The 18,223-nt window shown below is 47.9% G+C and overlaps 1 protein-coding gene across 7 annotated transcripts in view; it reads right to left on the reverse strand.

The window, feature by feature from the left end:
• The window catches only part of PI4KA (phosphatidylinositol 4-kinase alpha), a 146,813-nt gene that overhangs the window by 46,694 nt on the left and 81,896 nt on the right, over positions 1–18,223 (reverse strand). For all 7 annotated transcript variants that reach the window (XR_013399527.1, XR_013399528.1, XR_013399529.1 and 4 more), the window contains 6 exons: positions 10,794–10,902; positions 10,310–10,446; positions 10,027–10,160; positions 5,875–5,957; positions 486–556; positions 281–405 (listed from right to left, as the gene is read on the reverse strand). Coding sequence is in view for 4 of the 7 variants with exons in the window: in XM_077950618.1 (XP_077806744.1) it covers positions 281–405; positions 486–556; positions 5,875–5,957; positions 10,027–10,160; positions 10,310–10,446; positions 10,794–10,902 (659 nt within the window). In the remaining 3 variants the exon portion in view is untranslated. The remainder of the gene's footprint in view (positions 1–280; positions 406–485; positions 557–5,874; positions 5,958–10,026; positions 10,161–10,309; positions 10,447–10,793; positions 10,903–18,223) is intronic.

Consider the following 18,223-nt stretch of genomic DNA (forward strand, 5'->3'; position numbering starts at 1 on the left):
GGAGTCAGGGTGGGTGGGATTGAGAGACACAGTGATGTGGCACCCAGCAAACGTGCTGTAAGTAACATTAACAGCTCAGAATGAACAGAAGTTTCTGGACCAAAATTCAGACACTGCAGCAAACTCACTGACATTGGAGGGAGGCTGCATCGCCTTAAGAGTTTTCATTCTGACTCCGATTTTTCCTAGGCTAATAATACAAGGATGATATTTCCCGGCATTTGAAATCACAGAAGTATATAAACATACACACAAAACATTAGCAGGAAAATGAGCTTACTTATCCACCAGACCAGACAGATACTTGTCTGCCACCCTCCTTATCCTCTTGTGAATGTGGTTAAAGTTCACCAACAGGAACTGAGCGTGCCGCTCCAGCTCCTCCTCGTTCTCCTTGGTCTTGGCCTAGAGATGCAAAAGAAACAGGTACAGCAGTGCCCCAGGTGCCTCCAGCAGACAGACGCATTCATGCAGGAGAGGCTTACTTTATCTGCCATCATGTTCAGGAAGGCATCGAATACTTTGTCTGCGACTGCAATCACACACTGCATCATCCCTGAAACAAGAAGGTTTCCACAGATAAGGTGCAGCAACAGAGAGAGAATACTAGCAACTTTCAATCATTTTCTTTTGAAATGATTTCAGACTTACAGAGTGGCGAAGACAGCACAGAGCTCCCATATACCCTTCACCCAGCTCCCCTGGATTTTAACATCTGCAGTAACCAGGCTGATGTGTCAAAACTGAGTCAGATATTGATATAATCCTATTACCTAAACTTCAGACTTCGTCTGGATTTTCCATGCCTCCCACACGTGCCCCTCTTCTGTTTCAGCATCCAACCCAGGACACCAGATCGCATTTAATCTCTGTGTCTCCTATTCCCCTCCAATATGTGGTGACTCCTCAGTCTGTCAATGTCTTTTGTCACTTTGACACTTTTGAAGAACAGTTATTTTGTTGAATGTTCCCTAATTTAGGTTTGTCTGATGCTTGCCCACGATTAGACCAGGGTTACAGGATTTGGGGGAGAACTCCATAGAGTGGATGTGCTCTTTTGTTTTGAGATCGAGTCTCACTGTGTTGCCCAGGCTGGAGTGCGGTGGCACGATTTTGGCTCACTGCAAGCTCCACCTCCTGGGTTCACACCATTCTCCTGCCTTAGTCTCCCGAGTAGCTGGGACTACAGGCGCCTGTCACCATGCCTGGCTAATTTTTTGTATTTTTAGTAGAGACAGAGTTTCACCATGTTGGCCAAGATGGTCTCGATCTCCTGACCTCGTGATCCGCCCACCTTGGCCTTTCAAAGTGCTGGGATTACAGGCGTGAGCCACCGCACCTGGCCCGGATGTGCTCTTTCTGCATCACGTAAGGGGTATGTGGTAACAGTATCTCTTATTACTGGTGAAGCTAACCTTGACCACTTGGTTTGAGTTACCATTTTTCCCTTTTTCTATTTTTTTTGAGACAGGGTCTCATTTTGTTGCTCAGGCTGGAGTGCAATGGTGAGATCATAGCTCAGCTACAACCTTGAACTCCCAGGCTCAAGGGATCCTCCCACCTCAGCCTCCCTGGCGGCTGGGATTATAGATCTACAACACCATGCCCAGCTAATTTTTAAATTTTTGTAGAGACTGGGGGGTCTCACTATGTAGCCCAGGCTGGTCTCGAACTCCTGGGTCAAGCAATCCTTCTGCCTCAGCCTCCCAAGGTGCTAAGATTACAGGTGTGAGCCACCATGTCCGGTCCCCTTTCTCCATTCTTTTTTTTTTTTTTTTTTTTGAGACGGAGTCTCGCTCTGTCGCCCAGGCTGGAGTGCAGTGGCGCGATCTCAGCTCACTGCAAGCTCCACCTCCCGGGTTTACGGCATTCTCCGGCCTCAGCCTCCCAAGTAGCTGGGACTACAGGCGCCCGCCACCTCGCCCGGCTAGTTTTTTGTATTTCTTTTTTTTTTTTTTTTTTGAGACGGAGTCTCGCTCTGTCGCCCAGGCTGGAGTGCAGTGGCCTGATCTCAGCTCACTGCAAGCTCCGCCTCCCGGGTTCACGCCATTCTCCTGCCTCAGCCTCCCGAGTAGCTGGGACCACAGGCGCCTGCCAGCTCGCCCGGCTAGTTTTTTGTATTTTTTAGTAGAGACGGGGTTTCACTGTGTTAGCCAGGATGGTCTCGATCTCCTGACCTTGTGATCCACCCGTCTCGGCCTCCCAAAGTGCTGGGATTACAGGCTTGAGCCACCGCGCCCGGCCCAGTTTTTTGTATTTCTTAATAGAGACGGGGTTTCACCGTGTTAGCCAGGATGGTCTCGATCTCCTGACCTCGTGATCTGCCCGTCTCGGCCTCCCAAAGTGCTGGGATTACAGGCTTGAGCCACCGCGCCCGGCCCCCCTTTCTCCATTCTTTAGAAGAAAGTCACTAAGGACAGCCCACACTCAGAGCCAAGGAATTAAGGGCTACCACCTGAAAGAAATTTGTGGATGAGAATTACAGCCACCATAGTGATTGATATTTTGGGGAAGATACTTTGAAGTTATGCAGACATCATGTTTCTCTTTAAGATTTTGCCCATTTACTTTGGCATCCATGAATGAATTCTGCCTGCAGTAGTTACTATGGTTGTCACAAGAATTTTCTATTTTCCTTGTTCTTTCTACTTTTTAAAAAGTGTTGGCCAAGCACGGTGGCTTACGCCCGTAATCCCAGCACTTTGAGAGGCCAAGGTGGGTGAATCACGAGGTCAGGAGTTCGAGACCAGCCTGGTCAACATGGTGAAACCCCGTCTCTACTAAAAATACAAAAATTAGCCATGCATGGTAGCGCACCACTGTAATCCCAGCTACTTGGGAGGCTGAGGCAGGAGAAGGGCCTGACCCTGAGAGGCAGAGGTTGCAGTGAGCCGAGATTGTGCCACTGCACTCTAGCCTGGGTGACAGAGTGAGACTCCATCTCAAAACAAAACAAAACAAAACAAAAATTTATTTTTTAGGGACAGGGTATCACTTTGTTGCCTAGGCTGGTCTTGAACTCCTGGGCTCAAGCGCTCCTCCTGCCTTGGCTTCCCAAAATGCTAGGATTACAGGCATGAGCCACTGTGCCCAGCCCCTTCTATTTTTATTAATAGTAGTTGGAATTCTGTAAAGAAGGTTCAGCCTTTTTCCCCATTTTTAATTTATTCGATAGTCTAATCATTACAGAACCGTGGATTTTTATTTGTTGGGTTATAATCCAATACTATTTATTCTGTTCAAATCATTCCAGCTTTGGCCACTGGGAGTTCTTTCAGGCTGGCTCCTGTGTCATTTGGACAGGCCCCATGTCTTCTCTTTTCTTCTTTATTGGTGTATCCTTACTTTCTGGTGCAACAGGGTGCCCCAGGCTCATCCTGTACAGGCTCCCTAGAATCAACCATTTCTCCATGGAGCCCTGGTTCCTTTTATTGGAGAATACTAATTAGAAACCAAGATCTGAGCACCAGATATGCTCACTGTTACAGGGGTGCCAAGTAGGCTGTAAAAGGCAACAGAATGGGCCAGGCACAGTGGCTCACGCCTGTAATCCCAGCACTTTGGGAGGCTGAGGTGGGTGGATCACTTGAGGCCAGCAGTTCGAGACCAGCCTGGCAACATGGTGAAACCCCGTCTCTAGTAAAAACACAAAAATTAGCTGGGTGTGGTGGTGCACACCTGTAATTCCAGCTACTTGGGAGGCTAGGGCACAAGAATCACTTGAGCCTGGGAGGTGGAGGTTGCAGTGAGCTGAGATTGTGCCACTGCACTCTAGGCTGGGAGACGGGGCAAGACACTGTCTCAAAAAAAAGAAAGAAAAGAAAAAGCAACAGAACACAGTGATCATCACAGTGCAGATGAAGAACTGTAATAAAATGCCAATTCACACTCCATCATGCTGTTTTCTCTATCCAGTGTTTTTAATTTGCATGACTACATGCCAGGTCTGCCCTCTGCCTCCAGGCAGAGAAACAAGGCAGGTGCTATCAGCTTTGCACCTCATGCCCAGCATGGAGCCTGAGACATAAAGAGGCCTTTCATAGATATTTTTTATGAAGGTAAGCGGGACCTCAGCAATCTGAAAAGTTGTCAGTGTGACCTGGACAGATGCTCAAGGGTAGTGAGAGGCTGCTTTCTTTTTTTTTTTCTGAGACAGAGTCTTGCTTTGTCACCCAGGCTGGAGTGCAGTGGTACGTTCTTGGCTCACTGCAAGCTCTGCCTCCCAGGTTCACGCCATTCTCCTACCTCAGCCTCCTGAGTAGCTGGGACTACAGGGTGCCCGCCACTAGGTCCGGCTAATTTTTTGTATTTTTAGTAGAGAGGGGGTTTCACCATGTTAGCCAGGACAGTCTGGATCTCCTGACCTTGTGATCCACCCGCCTCCGCCTCCCGAAGTGCTGGGATTACAGGTGTGAGCCACCACGCCCGGCCAATTTTTTTATTTTTAGTAGAGATGGGGTTTCATCATGTTGGCCAGGCTGGTCTCGAACTCCTGACCTCAGGTGATCCACCCATCTCGGCCTCCCAAAGGGCTGGAATTACAGCCGTGAGCCACTGTGCCCAGCCTGATTTTTCAACAAAAGAAAAAATGGTACAAGTAGTTATCAGAAATAATTTCTCCATAGGCAAGAACAAGTTGATAGATTCACCAACCTATCAACGGCTTCCGGTGCGGAAAGGACTACACACTGCTAGTTGTACTTTCATTAATATTAAATTTGTCAATCTCAAGAATTTATCAATAAGCATGCCTCAAAGAATTTATTCATACAGTTAATCAAAATTTGTGGATTCTCCCCAATTCTCTTGCACACTTAAACATGATTTCACCATAATTACAAAAATAATCAAATTATTCTAAGCATTTAATTAAAACTCAGGTCTAATATTTCAGCATCTTTTAAATTTTTGATTTTAAACACCTTATAAATCAGACTTCTTAGTGCCCTTACACTAAAACTGGCCAAAAAGTGCTTCTATGCAGTATTTAACTTTTTCCTTTGTTGTCTCTATTTTAATATCTTTTTATTGTCTAAATACATTTTTATAAAACTACTTAATATTAGCCTTTTGTAATTTTAAAAATTTGAGGTATAATTTGCATATAATAAAATCCACAGCTCTTATGTGTTCAATTCCATGACTTAACAACTGTATACACTCATGCGACCACTACCCAAACAATCTAGAGGACACTTCCATCAATCCAGTCTCCTTGTACTCTTCCCAGTTTCCATCTCTCCTTTTTATTCTTATCTTAGCTTTGTCTTCATGGGGTTTTGGTAATTGTAACATTTTTATGCCTTCCTACAGTTTCCACCATTTCTCTGTCTTCCTAGGAGTTGGTTTTCTGGGCTAGGGCTGTTAACAGCTGAGGCCCTCTGTGCACTCAGGGTCTGACGACAAGTTGCATCTGGAATGCAGTGGCATGATCATAGCTCACTCTAACCTTGAACTCCTGGGCTCAAGCGATCCTCCCACTCAGCCTCCTGAGTAACTTGGGACTACAGGCACGAGCTACTGTGTTCCCTGCTCCTGACGTTAAAAAACCATGACTGCTCTCTGGCAACAGCAAGATGCTGCAGGTCCATCAGTGACCATCCGAGAAGCCCTGGTCCCTCTAGATGAGTGCTGGAGCACACCTGAGCATAGACAGTGGGCTAGAATGACCATCCTTCTTTTTGGGGCCCTTGCACCAGTGGCAGAACCATTAAGGTGTACATTTGAAGGTTATATGTTTTATACTGATCTTTCTAATGTAGTATGTAACTTCATAAAACATTTTCTACATGTAGACAGAAAAGAGGAAGTAGTACTGCTTTTTATCCTATTAAAGCTCAATTCATCATGAAAGCACCACAATAATGAGCTTACCAGATTTGTCTTTCTGAATAGCTTTATCCTCAAAGTAGCAGAACATTACCTGGAAGCGATCAGGATCTGTTGAACGCAGTACCCTAAGAAGAAAACAGCTTTAGATAAATTTTGAAAAATCCAGGCCCTCCCTATCACAGATTTGACACCGCCCATAAGTGGTAAGGCTGTGAAGAACATTTGCCTTCTGCCATTCATAAGGGCGTACACTGACGTGGACTTTCTGGAGGGTGACGTGCACCATCTATTACACATTCCCATATTTTTCACTCCAGCAGCCCCACCATTAGGATATATCTTAAGGGTTACATGCATAAGGATTCTCCTAATAGCACTGATGGCATTACCCAAAATGGAAAGACTCTGAATGTCCATCAACAGAAGACTGGGCAGATAAGCCAAAGTACACCCATTCGATGACACATCATGCAGCCACCACACGAGAGGCAGCTCTCTACATGTGCTGTTACAAAAAAATGTGCGAGACATATATTAACAGAAAAAAGCAAGCTGCAGGGAACACATGTCCAGCATGATCCCACTGACAGGTTTCCTAAAGGCCTGTCTGTGCATGTGTATGTGTAGGCTACGCATGCTTGCCTATGCACAGAAAATTTCTAGAGGGAAATTAAGAGGCCATTAACAGTAGGATAGTAGAAACGAGGTATTCACATCTACTAAGGTGACACCTGTCTTTTTTCATCTTTAGCATCTTCTGTACTATTCCAGTGTTTCCTCTTTTCTTTTTTGTTTTACACACCCTGTACATTTTTCTTTTATGGTAAAAAATATCTTTAACCTCAGGGGGAAAAGGAGAAAAAGGAAAAAGCGCATACACTTGTCCCATGGGTGCTGTAAAGGGCTGTTCAGAGTTCCAGGGGCTCCACTAAGGCAGCAGCGGCTTGGCCTCTGCGCCAGCCTGTCAAGAGTTAAGCCTCAGGAGGGCAGGCCAGGTGGCTTTCAGCACATGCATTCAAGTGTGCACGTGCACACACCTTTAACTTGATTTCCCAAATTCTCCACTTCGTGGTTTTAAAGTTCTCTCAATACCCAGTGGCTGGGAACCTGGGCCAAGTTCCTGAATAAAGGCTTTGAGGTTGCCTCTCTATGCTAATAGAGTGCCCTCAAGGGCCTGGTAGGCAGCCCGAGGTGGAAGGTGGGCTCACAGGAGCTGCTATGGGCTGCCTCTTAGAGTCTTCCTCTGCCAGTTAAGAGCCTGTCCTGAGAACCTGAGAAAATTACTCAGGCGCATACTTGTGGGAAAGGCAGAGGTAGCTTTGCCTTCAAACCACATGAGGTTGAGAGGGTCTGGAGATACCTCTTCTAGCCATGCATGCTGGGATGAAAGCCATGTTTTTGCTCTGTTTGGGTCTGGCTTGTTTTGTTTTGGCTGTTTTTTCTTTGAAAATATATTGTTCAGAAAAAAGACTACAAGCAGCTATACTAACAGGCTATAGGGGATGATGGTGAGGTCAGTGGTTTTTTTCTCTCTCTACTTATTTTGCAAGATTTTGCATAAATGTTCTGTTTTTCTGAGACAGTGTCTTTTGCCTAGGCTGGAGTGCAGTGGTTTGATCATAGCTCACCTCAACATCCTAGGCTTAAGCAACCCTCTTGCCTCAGCCTCCTAAGTAGCTGGGACTACAGGCATGTTCCACCACAACTGGCTAGGTTGTTTTTGTTTTTTTTTTTTTTTTTTTGGGGGGGGGGTAGAGACAAGTTCTTGCTCTGTTGCACAAGTTCAAAACTTCCAGGCTCAAGTGATCCTCCCACCTCCCAAAGTGCTGGGATTATAGGCATGAGCCACTGCCTAGCCATTTGTTTTTTTGAGATAGAGTCTCACTCTGTCGCCCAGGTTGCAGTGCGGTGGCGCCATCTCAGCTCACTGCAACCTCTGCCTCCTGGGTTAAGCAATTCTCCTGCTTCAGCCTCCTGAGTAGCTGAGATTACAGGCATGTGCCACCACGCCCAGCTAATTTTTATATTTTTAGTAGAGACGGGGTTTCACCATGTTGGTCAGACCGGTCTCGAACTCCTGACCTCATGATCTGCCTGCCTCGGCCTCCCAAAGTGCTGAGATTACAGGTGTGAGTCACTGCGACCGGCCGCACTTAGCCATTTTTGTGTAATGTTCTTTATTTTTGAGATGGAGTCTCGGTCTGCTGCCCAGGCTGGAGGGCTGTGGTGCGATCTTGGCTCACTGTAAGCTCTACGTCACCTCCCGGGTTCATGCCATTCTCGTGCCTCAGCCTCCCGAGTAGCTGGGATTACAGGCACCTGCCACCACGTCTGGCTAATTTTTTGTATTTTTAGTAGAGACGGGGTTTCACCGTGTTAGCCAGGATGGTCTTGATCTCCTGACCTTGTGATCCACCCGCCTCCGCCTCCCAAAGTGCTGGGATTACAGGCGTGAGCCACCGCGCCTGGCTGCATGTGCAATGTTCTTATATTACTTTTATAACTGAAAATAAAGGACACTTTTTTCATTTGAGATGGAGTTTCGCTCTGTTGCCCAGGCTTGAGCGCAGTGGCATGATCCTGGCTCACTGCAACCTCTGCCTCCCGGGTTCAAGTGATTCTCTTGCCTCACTTGAGGCAAGTGAGTGGCTGGGATTACAGGCGTCCGCCACCACGTCTGGCTAATTTTTGTATCTTTAGTAGAGACGGGGTTTTACCATGTTGGCCAGGCTGATCTTGAAACTGACCTCAGGTGATCCACTCGCCTTGGCCTCCCCAAAGTGCTGGGGTTACAGGTGTGAGCCACCATGTCCGGCCAAAATAAAAGACACTTATAATGAAAAAAGACCAAAGTCGGCCGGGCGCGGTGGCTCAAGCCTGTAATCCCAGCACTTTGGGAGGCCGAGACGGGCGGATCACAAGGTCAGGAGATCGAGACCATCCTGGCTAACACGGCGAAACCCTGTCTCTACTAAAAACACAAAAAATTAGCCGGGCGAGGTGGCGGCGCCTGTGGTCCCAGCTACTCGGGAGGCTGAGGCAGGAGAATGGCGGGAACCCGGGAGGCGGAGCTTGCAGTGAGCTGAGATCTGGCCACTGCACTCCAGCCTGGGCAACACAGGGAGACTCCGTCTCAAAAAAAAAAAAAAAAAAAAAAAAGACCAAAGTCAAAACTCCCTTGGCTCTGTGGGACTTGGGGAGAATGGGTTTCCATATCTGGCTCTGTGTGGAGCCCTGGGCTGCTGAGGGCAGGGCGGAGGAGACTGAGCAGGAGGGTGGGGGTGCATTCTGATGCAACCAAAGCACTCTGCCTTCCTTTTATGTATTGAGCTTTCAAGGACTATTTTACCAGAGGGTTGGTGGCAACAAAGAAAGGCTAAAATAGTGTTTTCCAAATAGCCTTTCTTTTAGGACACTTTCTTTTTCAAATCATTTGTGAAAGGAATTATTCTACGACTTATCTGCACTCTCCCATGACTTAAGCTGAGTGTAATTTGACCTTTTCTTGATGACAGGAATCATCATTTTGTAGACAATGTACTCAGTTGCTATCCCAGGATGCCTGAGGCCTCAGTACAGTGGGTCTGTATAACACCGCCTACCTCACAGGCATGTCGGGAGTGGTAAACGTGGGTAATGCAGCACAGTACCTGGTACAGCACAGGCACTCAATTCACGTTTACTTCTGAGGTCAACATGATAACAGCTGTAGCTCCAAAGAGTTACTACTGCTGTAAGGACTGCTGTGGCCACAGGTATGTCCTGAGCGTCGGGCCACATGCAGGATTGTTTTGGAGCCGGCCCCACCTCATGTCGCATTTGCTGTTTGTACTCAACCGTGGTCCTGGGCAGCTCAGTGAGTGCCCTAGACACGCACTCAGTGAGGCTGGGTCCTCAGAAGGGCCTCGCTCAGCCCGTGGGCTGAGTTCACAACACTGACTGCGACTGCCCAGAAGCCTGTTTCCTATTAGAGAGGGGATAAGGCGGAGCTTAGATACTGGGAGGTGTTACCAGATGTCGTACTTGGTGGTCATGAATGAGGGGCATACGAGAAAAGTAGAAGGTGTTTTTGCTTGGTTTTTCAGAAAGTTTGCATGTCTTGGGAGGAGTTGAAAAAAGTCTCACGCTTACGAGGGCACAAAAATGAAAACCCTGCTCAAATGTGGATGTGCATGGTGGTGAAGGCACGTGTACCTCATGTACTCCAGCCGGTACACAGAGAGGAGGTAGGTGGACATGGCGAAGTCCAGCTTGTTGATGAGTGCGGACACTTCGGGAGGGGGGTCCAGCAGGTTGATGATGGTGCTGCGGAGCTCACTCAGCTCAGCCTGGAGGGAGAGAAACATCCAAGGGCTCAGGGGGCACCTCCCAGGACAAACAGGTCCCAGTGGCTGGCAACATGTGTTAATAATGGCAATGAAAGGATCTGCCCTAATTGGCCCAGAGAGCATGGTAAAAATGAGATGTGAATCCTTACAGGGGTGACCGTGTCGTTCTTCATGGCTGAGTTATACTGGAGGACGGACCGCAGTGGCTCCTTGCTGGGAAAGGTGAGCAGGGGGGACTTGGTGGCTATTTCACAGACCCCTTCGTACCACTCTTCCGGCCAGAGTCCTGCAATAAAGTGAACACAAATGAGGAAATCACCTTGGTCAGAAAGCACAGCAGTGAGGTCGACTGACCATTTCTATAGTCATGGGTCCTTTGAGACAATTATCCCAAAAACTAGGCACACAAATGAGTCTATTACCTAACTTGGACAGACTTTTCCTAAGGCGTGCGGCATTCTCAGCACCCTAAACTACATCTGGGGACAGTAACACTTGCTAATACTTGCAGGAAGAAGCAGCTGCATGTGGACTCATTTAAACATGCTCATATTCATAATTACATGGGCTCTGACCTCACCTTTATCTTCATTCTGCACTCCATCTTCCCCGGGAGAGAGATTATCCCCCTACCTGAGCCCTCCACAGCGAATCCCATCAGAACGGAATATAGCCAGAAGTCCCGGAAGAGCTTCTGTAACCGAGGCTTAGCTTCTTTGATGGGCGGCAGTCGTCGGGTGAGCTGATGTGCCAAGAAGAGAGGGAGAAAGGAGGTTATTTGCTCAGGAAACCCTAAGCCCTGTAGGTGTAAAAGTAACCACAGATTCATTCTCCAAGAGCATTCTCAGAGACTCAGACTGGGTAGGAAAAGGCACACTGAGCAGTGATAATTTTGCCAATAAGCATTGTCCATCCATTCAGGTACTGAGTCCCTAGTGTGCACCAGGTGCTGTGCCAGAGAGGAAAAAGCCCTGTTCCTGCACTTGAAGGACTTCCTGTCTAGTTTGGAGGCAGGTGAGCAACAGTTACAGTGGGGCGGAGTTCCCAGAGAAGGTGTCATGGGTCTCACAGCTAACATTCGAAGAAAGCTTAGCCAGGAGAGAAGAGAAGGCAGCCTGTTCAGCCACAGGAGCATTAGGTCCTAAGCCTGGCACTGTGGAGGGCAACAAATGCATAGGAAAGGCAAACAACGGGATGCGAGCCAGAGCTGGGAGGAAGGGATGCTGCTGGGGAGGCAGGGAGGAGAGCACAAGAACTCTCATGGGCCAGGCAGCACAAATTTTCCAAACAGTAATCTCTGGCAGAATCCCCATGTGTGTAACAGGTAAAGCAGAGTTGCTCAGGTGCAGGTGAGGGGCTGTTGTCCCTGTTTCTGCTCCAGATGCTGGTGGGAAGCAGGGAGAGACTCATCAGTAGTATAAATGGTTAAACTTGGCCAGGCGTGGTGGCTCACGCCTGTAATCCCAGCACTTTGGGAGGCTGAGGTGGGCAGATCACCTGAGGTCAGGAGTTCAAGACCAGCCTGGCCAACATGGTGAAACCCCATCTCTACTAAAAATACAAAAAATTAGCTGGGCGTGGTGGCAGGCACCTGTAATCCCAGCTACTCGGGAGGCTGAGGCAGGAGAATTGCTTGAACCCAGGAGGCAGAGGTTGCAGTGAGCCGAGATTGTGCCATTGCACTCCAGCCTGGGCAAGAAGGGCGAAACTCCATCTCAAAAACACCAAAAGGTTTAACTTGTGCATGATGCCCAGCTGGACGGGCTGATCCTTACAGACCCCTCAGTGGACGTTGAGCTCCCATCAGTGATGTTGAGTCTGTGGTAAGCGGGGGCTTTGCTACCCCCAAACACTTATAAGCACCCAGTATGGGTCAGGCACTGGGCCAGGGACGGAGAGGTGGGGGAGATGAAGACATCATCTCTTGAGGCAAGGAGGGCACAATGGGATGGGCTGTGACACATCACACACAGCAGGCAGGACTGTAAACTGTGACAACACTGCTTTGAAAACAAGTCGGTAATATGCATCAGAAATTCTCAATATCGCCACACATATTTCACCCAACATCCCATCCCTGAGAAATCTATCCAAAAAATTTTAAAAAGCTGATTTAGGAACAAAAATGTTATAACAGCAAAATACATAGAAACACACTAAATGTCCACCTGAAAGGGGCATTTAAATAAGTAACAGTATATTAACAGTATAATAAATTGGCCAGGCGCGGTGGCTCATGCCTGTAATCCCAGCACTTTGGGAGGCTGAAGTGGGCGGATCACGAAGTCAGGAGATTGAGACCATCCTGGCTAACATGGTGAAACCTCGTCTCTACTACAAAAATACAAAAAAAATTAGCCAGGCGTGGTGGCGGGTGCCTATAGTCCCAGCTACCCAGAGGCTGAGGCAGGAGAATGGCGTGAACCCGGGAGGTGGAGTTTGCAGTGAGCCAAGATGGCGCCACTGCACTCCAGCCTGGGCGAAAGAGCGAGACTCCATCTCAGGAAAAAAAAAGTATAATTAATTATTTTTGAGACAGGGTCTCACTCTGTTACCCAGGCTGGAGTGCAGTGGCACAATCACAATCACTGCAGCATTGACCTCGATCTCCCAGGCTCAAGTGATCCTCCCACCTCAGCCTTCCCAGTAGCAGGGAGGACAGGTGTGCTCCACCATGTCCAGCTAATTATTATTTTATTTATACTTTTTGAGATGGAGTCTTGCTCTGTCACCCAGGCTGCAGTGCTGAGGCACAATCTTGGCTCACTGCAACCTTTGCCTCCCAGGTTAAAGCAATTCTCCTGCCTCAGCCTCCCGAGTAGCTGGGACTATGGGTGTGCACCACTATGCTCAGCTAATTTTTGTATTTTTAGTAGAGACAGGGTTTCACCATGTTGGCCAGGCTGGTCTCAAACTCCTGACCTCAAGTGATCTGCCCACCTCGACCTCCTGAAGTCCTGGGATTACAGGTGTGAGCCACCGCGCCCGGCCTAATTATTATTATTATTTTTCCAATTCTAAACTTTTAATGTAAAAGTAAACTTTAATGTTGAAAATGCAAACTTGGGGAGGGGAGAAAGATCATACACAAGGCTGCCAATTCACACTTGGAGGGTTGCACAGCAGCTGGGCAAAGGTGCTCCTCACTTCCCAGACAGTGCAGCGGCCAGGTAGAGGTGCTACTTACTCAATTCCCAGATGGGGTAGCGGCCAATGCCCGGCTTAATTATTATTATTTCTTTTTTCATGCAAACAGACACTTTACTGATTTTTTACATTTTTTTGTAGAGAAAGGCTCTCACTACGTTGCCCAGGCTGGTATTAAACTCCTAGGTTCAAGAGATCCTCCCGCACTGGGCTCCCCAAGCATTGGGATTACAGGCAGGAGCCACTGTGCTCAGCCAAGAATCATATTTTCGAAGACTATTTGGTGACACATGTAGAAATCACAATATGTCAAGTGAAAAAAAAGCAAAATGTATAAATAATATGATATAGATTTAAAAAAATCTAAACATATATGCATAGAACAAAGATGGGAAAAAGTGGCCACATATTAAGATTATTTCTGGGTTGCTAGGGATTTCACTCTTCTTCTTTAATGTCTGTTATTTCCTGGAGCTCTTTCATGAACTTGTTCCTTTTACAATCAAAGGGAGGGTGCAGGTGCTGGTCAAGGGCTTGGCAACCTGTATGGAAGAAGGTTCCACACCTCTGCTTGAGAGTCACCAGGGCACTGTGTCCTTGGGAAGAGTGGGCCAAGACCTGGGGGTGCAGGGTGGGCTCTGGATAGGTGCTGAGGAGGTGGGGAGCTCAGCTCCTCCACGGCTGTGTGGAGGGTAGCAGTAGACGGACGCGACAGAGGGCAGGAAATCTAGAGCCGCACACGATGTGGCCACAAAAGGACAGTTGACAAAGGGCTTCCAGTTCAGCTAGCGGCCAAGGACAGTGAGAGTAAGAATACGCAACTGTGGGACTCACTGGCTCTGAAGTGATCAGCCTCCCTGGATAAGCGATGGTGGAGATATGAAGGGGTTTCCAGGCTGCAGAATTCAAGGCCTATGTGGCTAAGAGGTTCTGGTACCTTCTAAAGAGAACTAGACTTTGGTGGTTATGGAAAGGGTCAAGCTTCTAGAATGCTTCCCTCTCAATGAGAACAGCAGCTCCACGTGGCTGGGAAGCTCAAAGTGGTTTTGATACAGAAAAGAGAAAGTGGACTCTATCTTTGATTTGGGATCCTACTCCTGACCCTGTGAACTTCTTGGCTCCCTCCTGAGGACTCCGGCCTGAAAATGGCCCTGTACGGCCGGGCGCGGTGGCTCACGCCTGTAATCCCAGCACTTTGGAAGGCCGAGGCGGGCGGATCACAAGGTCAGGAGATCGAGACCACGGTGAAACCCCGTTTCTACTAAAAATACAAAAAATTAGCCGGGCGCGGTGGCGGGCGCCTGTAGTCCCAGCTACTCAGGAGGCTGAGGCAGGAGAATGGCGTGAACCCGGGAGGCGGAGCTTGCAGTGAGCCGAGATTGCGCCACTGCACTCCAGCCTGGGCGACAGAGCGAGACTCTGTCTCAAAAAAAAAAAAAAAAAAAAAAAGAAAATGGCCCTGTAGGTTCTCCCTGCTCTCTGACTTCTCCGGGCCTGCTGGCCACTGTCTTGGCTGAGACTGCTCTAGTCTCCAGAAAGGAGACCTGCTCGCTCCTAAAGAGTATCAAGGTCAGGCCAGGCATGGTGGCTCACACCTGTAATCCCAGCACTTTGGGAAGCTGAGACAGGCAGATCACGAGGTCAGGAGATTGAGATCAGCCTGGCTAACATGGTAAAATCCATCTCTACTAAAAATAGAAAAATTTAGCCGGGTGTGGTGGCACGCGCCTGTGGTCCCAGGTACTCGGGAGGCTGAAGCAGGAGAACAGCTTGAAACCAGGAGGCTGAGGTTGCAGTGAGCCAAGACAGCGCCACTGCACTGCAGTCTGGGTGACAGAGTGAGACTTTGTAAGACGAAAGAAGGACGGAAGGAAGGAAGGAAGGAAGGACGGAAGGACGGAAGGAAGGAAGGAAGGAGGGAAGGAGGGAAGGAGGGAAGGAGGGAAGGAGGGAAGGAGGGAGGGAGGGAGGGAGGGAGGGAGGGAAGGAAGGAAGGAAGGAAGGAAGGAAGGAAGGAAGGAAGGAAGGAAGGAAGGAAGGAAGGAAGGAAGGAAGGAAGGAAGGAAGGAAGGAAGGAAGGTTGGTCAGGGGAGAAGTGGAAAGACTGAAATAGATAAAGGATTCTAAAGAGATATAACAGCCAAATGCAATGCATGAAACCCTGACCAGATAAAAATAAAAAAGCCATAAAATACAAGTTTGAAGTCATGGAGTAATCTGAGTTGGACTAGACATGTGATATATGTGAGGCCTGTGATCTTCCCAGGAGTGAGGTAGCACAGCACAGGGCAGAGACCCTTCCATAGAAGAAAAACACTGGTGCTAGTGCCCAGGGCAGAAGTGAGTGATGTCTTCTCACCTTCAAACACTCCAGGAAAATAGCCCCCAACACATAGAATTAAGTGGACATGGCAAAATATTAACTATTCTACCTAGGTTGTGGGTGTATGGATATTTAGTATTCAATTATTCCGATTTCTCTGTGTACGTATATGTATTTTTTTAGAGACAGGGTCTCACTCTGTCGACCAGGCTGGAGTACAGGGGTACAATCATAGCTCACTGTACATGCTCAAGTGATCCTTCTGCCTCAGACTCCTGAGCAGTTGGGACTACAGGTGTGTAGCATCATAGCCCAGTTAATGTTTTTTTTTTTGGTTTTTTTTTTTTTTTTTTGAGATGGGTTTTGCTAGCTGGGCGCAGTGGCTCATGCCTGTAATCCTAGCACTTTGGGAGGCCAAGGCAGGCAGATCATCTGAGGCCAGGAGTTCAAGACCAGCCTGGGCAACATGGTAAAACCCTGTCTCTACTAAAAATACAAAAATTAGCCAGGCATGGTGGCAGGCGCCTGTAATCCCAGCTACTTGGGAGGCTGAGGCAGGAGAATCACTTGAACCCAGGAGGCAGAGGTTGCAGCAAGCTGAGATTGAGCCACTGCACTCCAGCCTGGGCAACAGAGCAAAAACTCTGTCTCAAAAAAAAAGAGATGGGTTTTGCTATATTGCCCAAGCTGGTCACGTGTAGACACAGACACACACACACACACACACACACACGTGTAGACACAGACACAGACACACACACACACACACACACACACACGTGTAGACACAGACACACACACACAGACATACACACACAGACACACACACACACACACACACACACACACACACACACACACACACACACACACACACACACCAGGGCAAAGGTTCTAAAATTTTAAACCTGGTAAATCTGGGTAAGGGTATATAGGAGTTGTTCTACTACACTCTTTTTTTCAACTTTTTTGAAAGTTTGAAGTTATTTCAAAATAAAAAGTTTTCCAAACTTTAGTGATCCTCCTGCCTCAGCCTGCCAAAGTGCTGGGATGACAGGCATGAGCCACTGTGCCTGGCCCCTCTGTATATTTTTAAAATTTCATGTTAAAAGATGGACAAGGCTGGATGAGGTGGTTCACACCTGTCTTCCCAGCTGTTTGGGAGGCCGAGGTGGGAAGACTGCTTGAGGCCAGGTGTTCAAGACCAACTTGGCCAACATAGTGAGACCCCACTTTTTTCTAACTAAAAAAAATTTTTTCAAGTTGAAAAAAAAAGCCATGAGACAAGCCTTGAAACTGCAAAACAACAATGGAGTATGTGTGACAGGAGGTACTACTCTACAGTGGGGGCTAAAGCCATACACAAGCTGTTACCACTAAATGGGAAAATGACTGAAAAATGTCAATGTCAAGAGGGATTGAAATCAAATTTTTTCAATAGTGGGTTACATAATCAGAAATCTAGATAGGCAGGAAACATACTAGCTTTATTTATTTATTTAGATAGAGTCTCACTCTGTCACCCAGGCTGGAGTGCAGTGGCACGAACTTGGCTCACTGTAACCTTCGCCTCTCAGGTTCAAGCGATTCTCCTGCCTCAGCCTCCTGAGTAGCTGGGACTACAGGCGTGTGCCACCACATCCGGCTAATTTTTGTATTTTTAGTAGGGACGGGGTTTCACCATGTTGGTCAGGCCGGTCTTAAACTCCTACCTCAAGTGATCCACCCACCTTAGCCTCTCAAAGTGCTGGGATTACAGGTGTGAGCCACACCTGGCTGGTACTGGTTTTAAAAATAACAAAAGTAACACATACACATAGAAAAAGGTCAAAGAAGTACATAGCATGAAAACGAATGCTGTGTCCCTTCCCAGACCATTTCTGTGAATAAATATGTAACACCACGAAACGATGACGACTAACATTTCCTGAATGCCAGACACCACTCTACGTGCTTTCCACACATTCACTATCTCATTCAATCTTCACAACAACCTCGTGCAGTAGGTGTAACTGTCACCCTCATTTCAGAGAGCAGAGAGGCTGGAGGCCAAGGGGCAATTTCAGCCAGGGTGGCTGGTGATGCCTCAGTGAAACCAAGAGCGAACAGTGACAGCAGCGGCCACCTGCTGGTCTGCAGGGAAGGTGCCCTTGGCAGAAAGAATAGCAAGTGCCAGGGCTGTGCTGGAGCCAGGCTTGGCATGTGTGAGAACAAGATAGAGAATGAGGGAGGTGGCCCCAGGAGGCATGTGGGCTCAGGCAGCAGTCTCTGCCTATGGTGCCACGCTGAAGACTCAGTATTGTGTGTGACAGATGAAGGCTCTGAGAAGACAGCTCTGACCAAAGCTAGAATGCAAAACCAGACTCAAACACAACCACTGGTCTGTGTCCTAAACACAATGGACCTTTACACTCTGGAATTTCTCAAACGGAGCAATGCATAGACACCCCCATGGGCCCCTTGCACACCCGCAGATTCTCCTAGGAGTCACATTCTCCCTTCAGATAGACTCTGGGTGCCGACACTCCCAAACATGCTCTCGAGGAGCAGTCTCTGTGATCTTCCAGACAATCCAGAATATTCTTAAAACTTT

Source organism: Macaca mulatta, chromosome 10, assembly GCF_049350105.2.
Source record: "Macaca mulatta isolate MMU2019108-1 chromosome 10, T2T-MMU8v2.0, whole genome shotgun sequence".
In the NCBI taxonomy this organism is placed as follows: domain Eukaryota; kingdom Metazoa; phylum Chordata; class Mammalia; order Primates; family Cercopithecidae; genus Macaca; species Macaca mulatta.